Raw genomic sequence first — 17,961 nt, 5'->3', positions numbered from 1 at the left:
GTCATGTAAAACCATATTATTTTTAAATGTCCTAATGCATACATTTTCACTTTATGAAAACTACATTGAACTAAAATATTGCTAAATCATGCAAGCGTCTTTTATTTTATATATGGTAATTATGCATACTACATAAGAAAGCTATAATATTTAACATATATTTTGTACAGTCTGTCAAGTCAAACATAAATGTACTTAAGTGTAAAGTCAAAGTCGTAAATCACATTCAATTTGTGGTTAAAAATGCAATTGGTTAAAGTATTTGCTCAATGTCACCATCCTAATTTGTACAGTGTCAAGTCAAACATAAATGTAGTTAAGTGTAAAGTCATAGTCATAAATCACATTCAATTTTTAAGTGTAAAGTCATAGTCATAAATCACATTCAATTTGTGGTTAAAAATGCAATTGGTTAAAGTATTTGCTCAATGTCACCATCAGAACATTTTTTTTTTGATTTGGTTCTCCACAGTGCACTGAAAATTTTAGTCATTCCTAAATTTGTATACATAGTAAATATACATAATGACACAACAATAATATATACAGAATACAGATGGTTGAGGCTGAGGGGTCCAGTATTCTTTGAGGTCCATACAACACACATACATTTATAATTTAATAATATTATTACACAGTAGTTTGTAGCTGCTGTTGATTGAAACAATGTATGAAATTGACTGAGAAGCACTACAATGGCCAATCAAATAAAAGGGATTAGGGTTTCTGTGAGCTTTGGTCATGCTTCCAAGAGACATTTTTTTAATTGAAATTATGTTCTCAGATGTGTTCAGGGAAGTTCCATATCAAGTTTTGTGCAGATCGGACAATGTAAGACTTTACTTCCTGTTTCGGGCGTTCCACTTCCTGTAGGGAGGTGACCTTTTACGGACATGCTCAGGACAGGTCCCTGGTGTCATATATAAGGTTTTGTGCAGATAGGACAACGTACGGCAAAGTTAGAAGGCACTTCCTGTGTAAAATGGCCGACTTCCTGTTTGGTCAACGGCGTCTCCGTAAACATATTCAGGGAAGGTCCCGTAACTCACATATAAGGTTTTGTGCAAATCGGACAATGTACGGCAAAGTTAGAGAGGACTTCCTGTTTAAAATGGCCAACTTCCTGTTCATCTCCGGAAACATGTTCAGGGAAGGTCCCGTAACTCACATATCTAGTTTCGTGTCAATCGGACAATGTAAGACTTTACTTCCTGTTTCGGGCGTTCCACTTCCTGTAGGCAGGTGACCTTTTACGGACATGTTGAGGAAGGGTCTGGGGTCCCACATACTAAGTTTCAAGTGGATACAACAATCCCTGTTGGAGCAGCATCAAAAACTATAAATGTAATTATGTCTGCTGTCACTAGGTGGCGCTGTATTTGAAATTGAATATTTTCATATAGACGTGTTCAGGGCCGGACTATCATAAATCCCAGCAACTTTGGTTCAGATCGGACCAGGATTGGCAAAGTTGTAACAGTTTGTTTTTTTAGAATTTTCTACCACCACCAGGAGGCGCTGTTTTCAAAATGTACCGTTTCAGCAACACAGTCGTCTTCAGGAACTAACCATCATCAACTATAGCAAGTTTGGTTGGGATCAGACCTTCCATCGCAAAGTTATAAGAGTTTCATTGTCTGTTGTGAAAAATTATTATTATCTCCAATTTTGGCGCCCCCTATCTCCTACGCCATACAATATTTTAAAAAGCTTTTGATAACTTTTGATGCTCAACTCGTCCACATTGATCTCACCAAGTTTGAAGGTGATCGCAAAAAAGCTCTAGGAGGAGATAATTGAAATACAAGCTGTCATATTGTCTGCTGTCACCAGGGGGCGCTGTTTTCGAAATTGGATATTTTCATATAGACGTCTTTAGGGCCGGACTGTCATCAATCCTAGCAAGTTTGGTTCAGATCGGACCAGGATTCGCAAAGTTGTAGCAGTTTGATTTTTTGTCCCAAAAATCCGACTTTGCCTCGTTGCCATGGCAACACCGTTAAACGATTTGTCGTCATATTGATCACGCATCATCTACCATGTGTCTTGACTGTTGTCACCAATTTTGAGTGCGGTACGATTATCTGTGTAAAAGTTATTCCCGAAATTGTAAAAAAACTTTTTTTTGGTGTATTTTCTTTCACCACAAGGAGGCGCTGTTTTCAAACTTCACCGTTTTTTCATAGACGTCTTCAGCCATGGCCCAGCATCAATGGTAGCAAGTTTGGTTCGGATCGGACCTTCCATCGCAAAGTTATAAGAGTTTTGTTTTTCTGATGCGAAACATCAGAATCATCACAAACTTTGCCGCCCCCTATCTCGTGCGCCGTGCGACATTTGAAAAAACATTTGATACCGTGAGCTCCTCAACTGGTCCACAGGGACCTCACCAAGTTTGAAGGTGATCGCACGAAAACTCTAGGAGGAGTTAGTTCAAATACCATTGCTGCGAATTCGCCAAAATCGCCAAAAAATGGCCAATCAACCCAAGATGGCGGATTTCCTGTTGGGTTTGGATCATGGTCATAATGTAATTTTTTCTTCATCCTGACCCACTACACATGTGTACCGAATTTCGTGCATGTGCGATATTTGTGTTGGTCATGGTGAATTTGGACAGGTGGCGCCGCACTTATTGGCCCCTCCCACATTCAATTTTCGACGCACATTCCCCGAACCTTTTTCAGACGTAAATTTACACCACGATTGATGCGGTCACAAAAATTGGTGAGTTTTGGGGTATGGGAAAGGCCTCAAAAATGCGATTCATTTGGGGGAATAATAAGAATAATAATAATAACTAGTACCGCGCGCGGTTCTGAACGGGTTCGAGCCGACCCACGCGGGTTGCCGTGTGCCACGGCTCCCCGCGTGCCTCGCGCTCTCACCCGTTCATTCACCGCGCGCGGTACTAGTTATTTTCAGTACTAGTTATTTTCAGTACTAGTTATTTTCAGTACTAGTTATTTTCAGCGGCGTCGTTCCAAATTTCGAGGGGGATCGGGCAATGTATGGCAAAGTTATAGGGCACTTCCTGTTTAAAATGGCCGACTTCCTGTCCGGTCAAATGCGCGTCCGTAAACGTGTTCAGGGAAGTTCCCTTGTCTTACATATCAAGTTTTGTTCAGATCGGACAATCTTGGAGTTTACTTCCTGTTTCGGGCATTCCACTTCCTGTAGGGAGGTGACCTTTTACGGACATGCTCAGGACAGGTCCCTGGTGTCACATATAAGGTTTTGTGCAGATCGGACAACGTACGGCAAAGTTAGAAGGCACTTCCTGTTTAAAATGGCGACTTCCTGTTCGGTCAACGGCGTCTCCGTAAACATATTCAGGGAAGGTCCCTGGTGTCACATATAAGGTTTTGTGCAAATCGGACAATGTACTGCAAAGTTAGAGGGCACTTCCTGTTTAAAATGGCCAACTTCCTGTTCATCTCTGGAAACATGTTCAGGGAAGGTCCCGTAACTCACATATCTAGTTTTGTGTCAATCGGACAATGTAAGACTTTACTTCCTGTTTCGGGCGTTCCACTTCCTGTAGGGAGGTGACCTTTTACGGACATGCTCAGGACAGGTCCCTGGTGTCACATATAAGATTTTGTGCAAATCGGACAACGTACGGCAAAGTTAGAGGGCACTTCCTGTTTAAAATGGCCGACTTCCTGTTCGTCTCCGGAAACATGTTCAGGGAAGGTCCCGTAACTCACATATCTAGTTTCGTGTCAATCGGACAATGTAAGACTTTACTTCCTGTTTCGGGCGTTCCACTTCCTGTAGGGAGGTGACCTTTTACGGACATGTTGAGGAAGGGTCTGGGGTCCCACATACTAAGTTTCAAGCGGATACAACAATCCCTGTTGGAGCAGCATCAAAAACTATAAATGTAATTCTGTCTGCTGTCACCAGGGGGCGCTGTATTTGAAAATGAATATTTTCATATAGACGTGTTCAGGGCCGGACTGTCATCAATCCTTGCAAGTTTGGTTCAGATTGGACCAGGATTAGCAAAGTTGTAACAGTTTGTTTTTTTAGAATTTTCTACCACCACCAGGAGGCGCTGTTTTCAAAATGTACCGTTTCAGCAACATAGTCGTCTTCAGCAACTAACAATCATCAACTATAGCAAGTTTGGTTGGGATCAGACCTTCCATCACGAAGTTATAAGAGTTTCATTGTCTGTTATGAAAAATTATTATTATCTCCAATTTTGGCGCCCCCTATCTCGTACGCCATACAATATTTTAAAAAGCTTTTGATAACTTTTGATGCTCAACTCGTCCACATTGATCTCACCAAGTTTGAAGGTGATCGCACAAAAGCTCTAGGAGGAGATAATTGAAATACAAGCTGTCATATTGTCTGCTGTCACCAGGGGGCGCTGTTTTCGAAATTGAATATTTTCATATAGACGTCTTTAGGGCCGGACTATCATCAATCCTAGCAAGTTTGGTTCAGATCGGACCAGGATTCGCGAAGTTGTAGCAGTTTGATTTTTTGTCCCAAAAATCCGACTTTGCGTCGTTGCCATGGCAACACCGTTAAACGATTTGTCGTCATATTGATCACGCATCATCTACCATGTGTTTTGACTGTTGTCACCAATTTTGAGTGCGGTACGATTATCTGTGTAAAAGTTATTCCCGGAATCGTAAAAAAACTTTTTTTTGGTGTATTTTCTTTCACCACAAGGAGGCGCTGTTTTCAAACTTCACCGTTTTTTCACAGACGTCTTCAGCCATGGCCCATCATCAATCATAGCAAGTTTGGTTCGGATCGGACCTTCCATCGCAAAGTTATAAGAGTTTTGTTTTTCTGATGCGAAACATCAGAATCATCACGAACTTTGCCGCCCCCTATCTCGTGCGCCGTGCGACATTTGAAAAAACATTTGATACCGTGAGCTCCTCAACTGGTCCACAGGGACCTCACCAAGTTTGAAGGTGATCGCACGAACACTCTAGGAGGAGTTAGTTCAAATACCATTGCTGCGAATTCGCCAAAATCGCCAAAAAATGGCCAATCAACCCAAGATGGCGGATTTCCTGTTGGGTTTGGATCATGGTCATAATGTAATTTTTTCTTCATCCTGACCCACTACACATGTGTACCGAATTTCGTGCATGTGCGATATTTGTGTTGGTCATGGTGAATTTGGACAGGTGGCGCCGCACTTATTGGCCCCTCCCACATTCAATTTTGGACGCACATTCCCCGAACCTTTTTCAGACGTAAATTTACACCACGATTGATGCGGTCACAAAAATCTGTGAGTTTTGGGGTATGGGAAAGGCCTCAAAAATGCGATTCATTTGGGGGAATAATAATAATAATAATAATAATAATAATAATAATAATAATCCTTCCAGTTTCAATAGGGTTCTTGCAACCTTGTTGCTCGAACCCTAATAATAATCTTTTGCATTTCAATAGGGTTCTTGCAACCTTGTTGCTCGAACCCTAATAATCCTTCCAGTTTCAAGAGGGTTCTTGCAACCTTGTTGCTCGAACCCTAATAATAATTAAAGCTGCAAGCAGCGTTGTACGGGACCTCGCGGCCACCACCCTCTACCGGCATGTCATGTATAACGTGGGCTCTGGCCGGGTTACTTATCTCGCATGTGAAGTTTACTGCAGATTGGTCGACGTATGGCAATGTTACGGGTCACTTCCTGTCTGGGAAGACCTACTTCCTGTGTGCAGGTCATGGTTTGCAAACATGTTCAGGGCGGGCCCTTGGTCTCACATATCAAGTTTTGGGGCGATTGGTCAATGTTTGGCGGAGTTAAAGGGCACTTCCTGTTTCGGGCGACCTACTTCCTGTGTGCAGGTGGTGTCTTGCAGATGTGTTCAGGGCAGGTCCTTGGTACCACCTATCAATTTTGGAGCCGATTGGTCAATGTATGGGCAAATGACAGGGCACTTCCTGTTTCAGGCACCCTACTTCCTGTGTGCAGGTGATGTCTTGCAGACGTGTTCAGGGCGGGCCCTTGATACCACGTATCAAGTTTCGGGCCGATTGGTCAATGTTTGGTGAAGTTAAAGGGCACTTCCTGTTTCAGACGATCTACTTCCTGTGTGCAGGTGATGTCTTGCAGATATGTTCAGGGCGGGCCCATGGTCTCACATATCAAGTTTGGAGCCAATCGGTCAATTTTTGGGGCGAGTTACAGGGCACTTCCTGTTTAGCGGCGAAACACGTAAATCAAAATGGCCGACATGGCGTTGGGGTCAAGTTCGCATTCGTAGACGTGTTCAGGGGCGGGGTCTGGTGTCACGTATGAAGTTTCGTGTGGATAGGCCAAAGTATGGCAAAGTTATAGCACACGTGTTGTTTCGTGGCGAGCCGCCGAAATTCGCTAAAATTCCGATGGCTGCCGTGGCCACGCCCCTTTGAATCTGCGAAAGTTTTCTATAACTTTTGATCTTGGATGGGTCTGGAACAATATGACGCGTTTTCCACGTTGCTACGATGAACGCCCTCAGACAAGTTCGTTCAGTTACGAAACTTGTAAAACGCCAAGATGTACGCCAAATCCAAGATGGCCGACTTCCTGTTGAGTCGAGGTCATGGTGTCAAAAGGATTTTTTGTTCGGCTTGCGCCGAACAATCACCCCTCCGAGTTTCGGGAAATTCGGTGAAACTAAATTTTGCCTGCTCCATAGGCCTGGACCTGTGGGGGCGCTACTGAGCCATTTTGCATTGGTTTTTCGCAATTCCACAATTTTATCGAATTTTTCGGCAGTTCTGGTGTGCGTGCCAATTTTCGTCCGTTTTCACGCTGGTTCAGGGGGTCAAATTTGAGATTCCCCGCGGAGAAAAATAATAATAATAACTAGTACCGCGCGCGGTTCTGAACGGGTTCGAGCCGACCCACGCGGGTCGCCGTGTGCCACGGCTCCCCGCGTGCCTCGCGCTCTCACCCGTTCATTCACCGCGCGCGGTACTAGTTATTTTCAGTACTAGTTATTTTCAGTACTAGTTATTTTCAGCGGCGTCCCCGTGCATGTCGATCCAAATTTCGGGGGGGATCGCGGCAACGTATGGCAAAGTTATAGGGCACTTCCTGTTTAAAATGGCCGACTTCCTGTTCGGTCAAATGCGCGTCCGTAAACGTGTTCAGGGAACTTCCCTTGTCTTACATATCAAGTTTTGTGCAGATCGGACAATCTTAGAGTTTACTTCCTGTTTCGGGCATTCCACTTCCTGTTGGGAGGTCATCTTTTGCAGACATGCTCAGGACAGGTCCCTGGTGTCACATATAAGGTTTCGTGCAAATCGGACAACGTACGGCAAAGTTAGAGGGCACTTCCTGTTTAAAATGGCCAACTTCCTGTTCGTCTCTGGAAACGTGTTCAGGGAAGTTCCCTTGTCTTACATATCAAGTTTTGTTCAAATCGGACAATGTAAGACTTTACTTCCTGTTTCGGGCGTTCCACTTCCTGTAGGGAGGTGACCTTTTACGGACATGCTCAGGACAGGTCCCTGGTGTCACATATAAGGTTTTGTGCAGATCGGACAACGTACGGCAAAGTTAGAGGGCACTTCCTGTTTAAAATGGCCGACTTCCTGTTCGGTCAACGGCGTCTCCGGAAACATGTTCAGGGAAGGTCCAGTAACTCACATATCTAGTTTCGTGTCAATCGGACAATGTAAGACTTTACTTCCTGTTTCGGGTGTTCCACTTCCTGTAGGGAGGTGACCTTTTACGGACATGTTGAGGAAGGGTCTGGGGTCCCACATACTAAGTTTCAAGCGGATACAACAATCCCTGTTGGAGCAGCATCAAAAACTATAAATGTAATTCTGTCTGCTGTCACCAGGGGGCACTGTATTTGAAAATGAATATTTTCATATAGACGTGTTCAGGGCCGGACTGTCATCAATCCTTGCAAGTTTGGTTCAGATCGGACCAGGATTAGCAAAGTTGTAACAGTTTGTTTTTTTAGAATTTTCTACCACCACCAGGAGGCGCTGTTTTCAAAATGTACCGTTTCAGCAACATAGTCGTCTTCAGCAACTAACCATCATCAACTATAGCAAGTTTGGTTGGGATCAGACCTTCCATCGCGAAGTTATAAGAGTTTCATTGTCTGTTATGAAAAATTATTATTATCTCCAATTTTGGCGCCCCCTATCTCGTACGCCATACAATATTTTAAAAAGCTTTTGATAACTTTTGATGCTCAACTCGTCCACATTGATCTCACCAAGTTTGAAGGTGATCGCACAAAAGCTCTAGGAGGAGATAATTGAAATACCAGCTGTCATATTGTCTGCTGTCACCAGGGGGCGCTGTTTTCGAAATTGAATATTTTCATATAGACGTCTTTAGGGCCGGACTATCATCAATCCTAGCAAGTTTGAGTCAGATCGGACCAGGATTCGCGAAGTTGTAGCAGTTTGATTTTTTGTCCCAAAAATCCGACTTTCCGTCGTTGCCATGGCAACACCGTTAAACTATTTGTCGTCATATTGATCACGCATCATCTACCATGTGTTTTGACTGTTGTCACCAATTTTGAGTATGGTACGATTATCTGTGTAAAAGTTATTCCCGAAATCGTAAAAAAACTTTTTTTTGGTGTATTTTCTTTCACCACAAGGAGGCGCTGTTTTCAAATTTCACCGTTTTTTCATAGACGTCTTCAGCCATGGCCCATCATCAATGGTAGCAAGTTTGGTTCGGATCGGACCTTCCATCGCAAAGTTATAAGAGTTTTAATTTTCTGATGCGAAACATCAGAATCATCACGAACTTTGCCGCCCCCTATCTCGTGCGCCGTGCGACATTTGAAAAAACATTTGATACCGTGAGCTCCTCAACTGGTCCACAGGGACCTCACCAAGTTTGAAGGTGATCGCACGAAAACTCTAGGAGGAGTTAGTTCAAATACCATTGCTGCGAATTCGCCAAAATCGCCAAAAAATCGCCAATCAACCCAAGATGGCGGATTTCCTGTTGGGTTTGGATCATGGTCATAATGTAATTTTTTCTTCATCCTGACCCACTACACATGTGTACCGAATTTCATGCATGTGCGATATTTGTGTTGGTCATGGTGAATTTGGACAGGTGGCGCCGCACTTATTGGCCCCTCCCACATTCAATTTTCGACGCACATTCCCCGAACCTTTTTCAGACGTAAATTTACACCAGGATTGATGCGGTCACAAAAATTGGTGAGTTTTGGGGTATGGGAAAGGCCTCAAAAAGGCAATTCATTTGGGGGAATAATAAGAATAATAATAATCCTTTCAGTTTCAATAGGTTTCTTGCAACCTTGTTGCTCGAACCCTAATAATAATCCTTCCAGTTTCAATATGTTTCTTGCAACCTTGTTGCTCGAACCCTAATTAAAAAGGATGATTACAAAAGTCATACAATACATCTACCTTATGCTTGATTTGATGTAATTATTTTACATGTAATCACTATAATATGATAGGGTTAGGGTAAGTTTTGATATATAATTAATATATAATCAGTACATTGTAACTGATGGTTGATGAGGTTGTGCGCTTCAGTGTCTCAGGCTGTGTCTTGACCGTCAGGATGAATTGAGCCCCAAACAAAGTGTATTGTGTTTAGAAGCTGAAAAATGACAGAAACTACAAAATATTCACATTTAAGAAGATGAAAAATTACAGAAACTAAAAAATATTCACATATAAGAAGCTGAAAAATGACAGAATCTAGAAAATATTCAACACGTATTTTACATGTAATCACTATAATGTGATATAATTGTTATATAATAAATTAAATTGACATATAATTCGAACATTTGTTCATCAGTATGTTGTAATCGCTTCCAATAGGACTTTATTTTGAAAACCAGAAATAAAACTGCTTGGTTATTGCAGTTTACGTAAAATTGAAAAAAAGGAGTGAAGGGAGTCCATGTTACTCCAAAAGTATACATTAAAAGTACTTCATATTACTAGCATATGAAGTACAAGAGGTACTGAGTCCAGTGAACGTAAAATCATAAACTACTGATAAAAAATAAGGATTTTATACTTCATCAAAAATTATTACCCTTTTGTTTGTTACAAAAAGTGAACTTTGACCCTATATTCCTCCAAAACGTATACAGTAAAAGTACTCCATACTACTAGTATATGAAGTATAAGTGGTACTGAGTTCAGTGAAAGTGAAATCATAAACTACTAATACAAATTATGGATTTTAAACTTCATCAGAAACGGATGATCACACAGGTCATACAAAACATCTACCTTATGTTTGATTTGATGTAATTATTTTTACATGTAATCACTATAATATGATAGGCTTAGGGTCAGTTTTGATAAATTACTTAACCTTTTTCTTTTTCAGTACATTGTGACTGATGTTGATGAGGTCGAGGACTTCTGAGCGTCTGAGGCTGTGTCTTTGACAGTCAGGATGAATTGAGCCCAAAACAAAGTGAAACATGGTGTTTACCTGTAATTGCACCTGTGTAAACAAAACCAGACTTTTGTTTGGGTTCACATAGAGGGCAAGCCTTTGAAGTCCCTCAAGATGCCTGTTTTTTTTTTTACTCAAAGGAGTGAATGTATGAGTGTGTATGAGCCTCTTTGTAGGTGTAGGTGCCTGTGTATCATGTCGATTTGAACTTGATGTGAGAAAAAGAAGTGTCTGGAGTTGCACACACACACACACATTCATTCCTAAACCCACATTCACACCATACTATGATATCCCTAAAATACACCCAAATCATTTTAGCTTCAGATATTGATTGAAATGGCCTGCTGTTTGTGATATGATAATGAAAAATGTTGATATTCCTTGACTGGTAGATTTATATTACATACAAATTGACTTCATCTACTCCAAATTTCAAGCAATTTACATCAACACAGCCAAAGATATCCACAAAAAAATCCAAAAGGGGTTAAAAAAAATGTGTTCACAGAATCTTTCTGCATGACTGGAGTGCAGACTCCCTGTACCACAGTCAATGAACTGAAATACGCCACTCGACTCTTCCAGTGCGGACACTCTGCCAATCAGTTGCAGACAGTCTGTCGACGTCACATGTAGTATGACGTATTAGTATGTTGTTAAGGGTTAAGGGTCAAGATTCCCCTTCTGTGTCTGTAGTTCATTTAAATTATTAAATTAGTTAGTTAGTTAGTTAGTTTACGCTCAATCTCTTGTTGTAGATTGATCATTTCTTCTTAAATTTCCTTTTTCAGTTTGTCTTTTAGTGTGGTTACTCTGTGTCATACCTCTTTAAGGTCTTTAATGTCTTTACTTACCGTAGCTAGCCCAACTCGCAGTGTCTCGTGTTCTTGTCCTGTTGTGTCATTATTTTGCCTGAAAAGTTCATTCATGAGGCTAATATTTGACAGATTATACCTCACCCAGTCCTTTGTACTGTGGAATACACACAAAGGGCTGGCCCTTTGAGTGTACAACCAATGAAATGCTCATTTCCACATGTTAAAAAGTGATTATGATGACTCTGAAAAGTGCAATTGATAAGTCTGTCCAAATGATGAATTTTTCCACCCTTCCCAATTACAAGCTCACTGACTTATATTCTCATCCTGACTGGATTGACGACTACGACTACGACAAATCGGAATCTGACTCTGAATCCCATTTGACCTGAACCACAATCGGTCTTTAAACTGTTAATATGGTTGACACTTTTTGACAGTAGCTTAGCCCTTTTTGTAAGGTGTGTAAGGTAGCTTCAGAACAACACTTGGGCACATGTTGGTCAGAGCACAGCATATAACATCAATCTTATCAAGTAAAGTCTTTTCCTCACCTTCATATTTGGCGAGGAAAAGACTCAACACCCAGGCGCATGGTCCCATTTAATGTTAAACTTGGTGCGCATACAACTAATAACGCGGCCCCTGGTGAATGCAAGGATTTTCCATGTGGCACCCTGCTGTCCACCTGTGTTGTCCATTGGAGCAGCATCCTCCTGACATGTCTGTACCTCTTGATCTGACGACCCTGTTTCCATCTCAGCTACAGATGAAGTGTTGTCAGATGGTGAAAATAAGAAATATTGTTGTTGTACAATATCATTTGAAATCCAAAAAAAAAGTCCAGAGGTGCTGTAATATTTATCATACAGATGCATTGATTAGTGAATCCATTAATTCAGGGATAACAAAGTACCAAAACATTTACCTGAAGGAGCTTTATTGTCCTCATTATTCGCTTATCCTGCTGATGCTGTTTCCACCCAGGTGAGAGATTGTTTTTGTTTTACATTTAAGAAGCTGAAAAATTAATGAAAGTATAAACTAGTAGCGCAAGCGGCTCTGAACGGGTTTGAGCTTGAGAGCTCGCGACTCTCCGTGTGGCCACATCGCCGCGAGTCCTCTAGCTCATCTCCCGTTCATTCACCGCTTGCGGTACTAGTTATTTTCAGTCCTAGTTATTTTCAGTTCTAGTTATTTTCAGCGGTGTCCCTGCGCAAAGTTAGAGGGAAAGAAAAAACTCCTTCTTAACAGGAAGAAATCTCTGACAGAACCAGGCTCAGAGATGTGCGGCTCTCTTCCCCTGACCGGTTGGTGTGAAAGGAAAATGGTAGACAGAGGAGAGGTGGGGGACAGAAAGGGGGGAGAGAAAGGACAAGAGGGAGATGAGGTAGAGACAGAAGAGAGAGAGAGACCAGGAGCACACTGAAAAAAATGAAACATTGGCTCAACTTAAAAAAATTGAAGTAATCTGTCACACCTAATATTATAGCATTGACATGAATGTAAATAATTAATTTTGTTTTACCTGAAATAATTCACTTGTAAACCAATTTCTGAAGGTGAAGCAAACCAATTATTTAAGTTTTCCAAAATTAAAATAATTACATTGGTTTTATTACTTGATGTAAATAATCCACTTCATTAAACCTGAATACTTTAAATCCATGCAAATGACTTTTGAAAGTGGAAGCAAACTGTTTTTCTTAAGTTGTCATCATTTAATGTATATAGAATTACTTTTAATACACTTTGATTTAAATACTCAGAAAACATTCCTTTTCAACACATTTTTTATTGTTGAATAAAACATTTTTCAATAACTGTATTGCTTCCCCAAAATAGTTAAACATAGTCCTTTAGAACAGTCCTTCTCAAATACAAAGAGCAACCAAGAAATGTCTGTTTCTGTTCAGCGAGAACCAAATGTACCATACATGCAGTTTGTTCGCTTGAAAATGTAAATTAAATACTGACTAAAATAAGTTACTAATAGTAACAGAAAATGCTCCTAAAAACAAAATCAGAAAATTGTCCTATTTCAAAATGGAACTTACGTTCCATTTTGAAATAGGACAATTTTCTGATTTTGTTTTTACAGGTATTATTCCTTAAAATAAAGTGTTGTCAGATGATTTGTGTGAATCTCCTTAATTCAATGCAAACATGTGAGGTAGCTCCTGGCCCTCTCTTGGGCTAAAAAATTTGACATTCAAAAATCTGTGCAAACACTGCAGTGCAAATGCAGTCACTCTCCAGTTTTCAGCACACTGCCCACTCGTGCCTGTGATAACTTGGGCAGAAACTTTTGTCAATATTGCAGTGGAAATGCTGTCTGCAAGTGCAAACTCCGAACACCAACCTCAAAAGGGTACAAAGTCTTGGTTGTAGAAACATTATAAATTGTTCTCAGCAATGGGAAAACAAAATCAGGCGAGTGAGTTGAATTCAACTCTGCCTACTCTGGGTTGTAAAGCAGGGTGCTCAGCCTATGAACTTTTGGGGACCAAGCTCCATCAGGACTTTTTGCACAAATTCAAGGGTGTGCTGCAAATTTTTCGGATATTTTAGTTTGAGTGCGTAGGTAAGCCCGAAGAACATTGCAACAGCCGCAGCAGTTGTGGGCACCTCTTTCAGGACCTCTATTCCATCGATGACTATTTTAATGTCCTCTTGTCCACTGACAACGATAGCCATCGTTGCCTGCTCCAGTTCGTCAGCTTCATTTTCCTGCATAACACAAAAAACAACAAATGAGGACAACTAGAAGGAGCATTTCCTGAAGACAATGCATGTTCAACAATGAACACCATTGTTGAAGCAATGCTGAATCCACTGAAGAAACTGCTGAGGCATTGCTGAAAATGCTGATGCTATAGCTAAAAAGTAAAACTTTTAAGTTGAGAGATGAATGGTTTTCAAAGTGCTCAAAGCAGCTGATATGTTGAAAAGGCATGTTTAAGTGCAACAGTTGAAGATTGCTGAAGTAACGTTAACATAGCAGAAGCAATAGCTGATTGGAAGGATTTAAAGGACGTTGAATGACATGAAATTATTTAAAAAATGCCTGAAGTGGTGGAGATTAGAGTAAAAGATGTACATGAAGATTGAAAGTTCTGAAATGGTTGAGAAAAGGGCTCAAACTAAATCTTGACGAAAGCAATTTTTTGGGGCACTACAGTTTGTCTCCCCATTTCTTAAACACTGGACATTTTACTGGATAAATAACAGAAGCAAGAGCTCTCAGTTTCAAAATAAAAAAAAACTAAAACTAACCCAGCCATAACATTTAAATAGTCACAAATCAAATGAATGTTTATTAAAATATACAGTGCTATGCTGCATCTCAACAATAACGGGTGTGTGGATGTTGTCTGTGTTAGTGAGAGAGATGCCCTTACCTGGTATTCTTTGATGAGGTGATGAACAGGTTCACCCAGGTAGATCATCAAAGATTTAAGGATGCACTCTCTTCTTATTGTGATGTCCACAGTCTGAGTGAGAACAGTTACAACTTATTAAAAGCACACACAGCACACACACACACACCAACTATTCAACTATGGATCCCACTGATAACCAACTTATACATAGATACCTCATCTAAAACCTGCAAGGTCCTCTTGGTCTGTTCTTGCACACGTCCTCCCTTGCTCCTGATGACATCCAGCAGTTTGGACATGTGCTTGTCCAACTGCGCCAAGAACTTTGTCTCCAAGGGAACTGTTGTAATTCGCATAAACTCAGCGTTGATCTGGAAAAGGAAAGCAGAGCAAGTATCAAATATGTATTGAATAAAGAACAAATAATCTTCCAAAATAATTAAGGTTTGATCAAACTGATCGAAAAAACCCTTTAAGTTGGGTTTGTCTGTCTCAGTAGAAAGTTGATTGTTGTTGCAGTTGTGGCACTTGAATGGTGAAATAGGCTGGACCGGATCCGTTTGTAGCATGGATCGAGTCTTGAAGCGGATGCGAACAGCTATAGGAAGCCAGTGAAGGGAGTGGAGGAGCGGTGTAGTGTGGGAGAATTTTGGTAAGTTGAAGACCAGTCGAGCTGCTGCATTCTGGATGAGTTGCAGAGGTCATATGGAACACGCAGGGAGACCAGCCAGGAGGGAGTTGCAGTAGTCCAAGCGTGAGATGACAAGAGGCTGGGCCAGAACCTGTGCTGCCTTCTGGGTTAGAAGAGGTTGTATCCTTTGGATGTTGTGCAACATGTAAACAAGAGAGGGATGCATGAGGGAGAAGGAGTCAGCTGAAGGAAGTGCTGATAGAACAGTTGAGGACAGAGAGGAGGGGGAGAGAGATAGAATGTTAAGACGGACAAGTGCAATATCTGATGAGATGAGATCATCAGATTGGGAGAGTGGGAGAGAGTAGGATATGAAGAAATGACCAGAGACATGAAGTAGAGTTACCTTGAGGTTAGAGGTGGAGCAGTTTCTGGTGAAAATTAGGTCAAGGTGGTTGCCAGCTTTTTGAGTTGGTGGAGAAGGAGCAAGTGAGAGAGAAAGAGAGGAAATTAAAGTAAGTAGATCGGATGACTTCTCTGACTGGATGTTGAAGTCGCCAAGAAGAACAAGTGGTGGGCCATTTTCGGCGATGTTTGAAAGGAGGACATCAGTTCCTCCAAGAAGTGTCCCAATGGGCCTGGTGGACGGTAGATGAGAACAATGATTAGTTTTACTAGGTGAGTTATAGTTACAGCATGACTTTCAAATGACTGTGAAGAGAAGTGTGGCAGTGGGTAAAGAGTGAAAGTCCAGTTGGGGTTGATGAGCAGACCTGTCTCACCACCTCTTCCAGTGGATCTGGGTGTGTGGGAGAAAGAGTGGGTGGAGGAGAGAGCCACAGGGGTGGCTGTGTTGGAGGGTAGTATCCAAGTCTCAGTGAGAGCAAGGAAGTCCAGGCATTGCTCAGTAGCAAAGCCAGAGATGAACTCAGTCTTGCGTGTAGCTGACTGGCACACAGGCCCCCTGCAACAAGGTGTTGGATGTGTGAGGAGCGGGTGGGATATATAAGTGAGGATAGATTACGGTGATGCTGTGAGTGAATGTGAGGTTTGTAATATCTGCGAGAGGAAACATAAACAGGAATGGAAAAAGTGCACATATGTGAAAGTTAGAAAAACAATTGCAGCCAGGTACTTGGCCTCATTAGCCTCATTGTTAGACTCCGGTTTAGACTCCTTTGTCTTTGTCTTCCTGAGTCTTTGTCTTCCTGAGTCTGCTGCTGAAGCTGCCGCTTCAAATGTGCCACAGCCTCAGCGATCGATAGAAAACTGCAGCACACAACCAACAGTAAGAATGCGCTTCCAAACATGCAGTCAAATGTGGGCGGTTTAATGGCCGACAAACCAAAAACATTGAAGAAAGGCTGTCCCATGGTGGCCGGCCGGGCCGACCGAGACTGCGTTGACTCCGGCGGATAGACTCCTTGGCTGCTCTCAAGGAGAGGAGCTATGTTGACTCTGGTTTTTCTTCAAAATGCACAAGTCTTTCGCCCTTTTACTAAAGATTTCCGTGGAGAGGAACGTTCAAGAGTTTAAGTGATTTTTTGTGGGCTTTGCTGTATGGCTGCGCCCTTTGAGTGTGTCAAATGTCAAGCAGCTGTCTATCATGAGTCTTGATTCAAGACTCAGAGGTGCACTTAGATTACCTTGGGGCGGAGGTGATCAGCAGCAGCGTTTGCTATGCACACTTACAAACATGGCACCACAACAAGTAACTTGTGTGCCAAGAATTTGAGTTGGCCCCAGACACTTGTGGGCCATTGCTTCTCGCCCTTTTGGGCAGAGCCGGCCCTGGGCATAGGCAGTATAGGCAAATGCTAGGGGCGCCGTCATCCGTAGGGGGCGCCGAAAACGGGGAAAAAAAAAAAAAAAAAAAAAAAAAAATATATACTATATATATATATTCGAAATATTATATAAACCCACAGCAACATAAAGTCATAGCAAAGACTATTAAATAATGCAGAAGCCTTTTTTCTGGGTGAAACGAGCCGTTGCTCACAGAGGTGAGGGGGGCGGGGTCAAGAGGCCAGCTGCCTGAATCTGACCGGACCGTGACCCAGAGACGAAGAAAAAGATTAATGACACTGTATCGAAATTATGTCCAAAAGACTGAAGCCATCCGGCGCCCAAGGAAGGAAAAGAAGGAAAGAAGAGGAAGAAAAACGTGAAAAAGATAGAGGTACAGTAATGTCAATGTGATGAAGTGCATGAAATTAATAGTTCAATGCATTGTAGTTACCGTTGTTGGAGCAGAGTGTTAGCTTGCTAGCTTACTTCGGACAATAGCAACATTGTTTAATAATCAATAAATAGCTGAGTTGACGTGTGTTAATGTTACTACACCTTAAATTCATCAGGGACGTTTGGAAACTTAATGTTAGGCCTGTTCAGGTGTTATTTTACAGGTCTTTCCTGCTTGTATGTCAGCTAAAAGGCTTTTAGTTGTCCATCCCCTTTGTAATAGGGTGGTTGTAAGCCTTTGGTTTTATGTGTCACAGTTTATGTTGGTTAAAGTTTACATCAGTGTTAAAGTGCAGTTAAAGTGTATGACAGTTAATATTTCATACCTTAGCTTTCCCATATCATTCATAGGCTATATATGCATATACTGGTTTTTACACTGTGGTTAGACTGAATTGCATTGCAATGACAATAAAGTTGAATGAATCTCATCACATTTTCATTATTAGTCTATGTCAGTCTCATGT

General features: G+C 41.6%; 1 protein-coding gene and 1 non-coding gene across 2 annotated transcripts; one reads left to right on the top strand and one right to left on the bottom strand.

Annotated features, from left to right (window-relative positions):
* Positions 1-13,720: 13,720 nt before the first annotated feature.
* On the bottom strand, positions 13,721-15,395 carry LOC131449269 (uncharacterized). Its single transcript, XM_058622112.1, has 3 exons — positions 14,835-15,395; positions 14,638-14,730; positions 13,721-13,966 (listed from the first exon to the last, which is right to left on the bottom strand). The coding sequence occupies exons 1-3, from the start codon at positions 15,186-15,188 to the stop codon at positions 13,721-13,723; spliced, it is 693 nt and encodes a 230-aa protein (XP_058478095.1). The 5' UTR covers positions 15,189-15,395.
* A 1,308-nt stretch (positions 15,396-16,703) lies between these two features.
* LOC131449340 (U5 spliceosomal RNA) lies at positions 16,704-16,821 on the top strand. Its single transcript, XR_009234332.1, has one exon. It is a non-coding gene; the product is annotated as a U5 spliceosomal RNA (small nuclear RNA).
* The last annotated feature ends 1,140 nt before the right edge of the window (positions 16,822-17,961 follow it).

The sequence above is a fragment of the Solea solea genome, unplaced genomic scaffold (genome assembly GCF_958295425.1).
Source record: "Solea solea unplaced genomic scaffold, fSolSol10.1 scaffold_25, whole genome shotgun sequence".
NCBI lineage: Eukaryota > Metazoa > Chordata > Actinopteri > Pleuronectiformes > Soleidae > Solea > Solea solea.
This window is presented reverse-complemented; position numbering and strand designations above follow the sequence as displayed.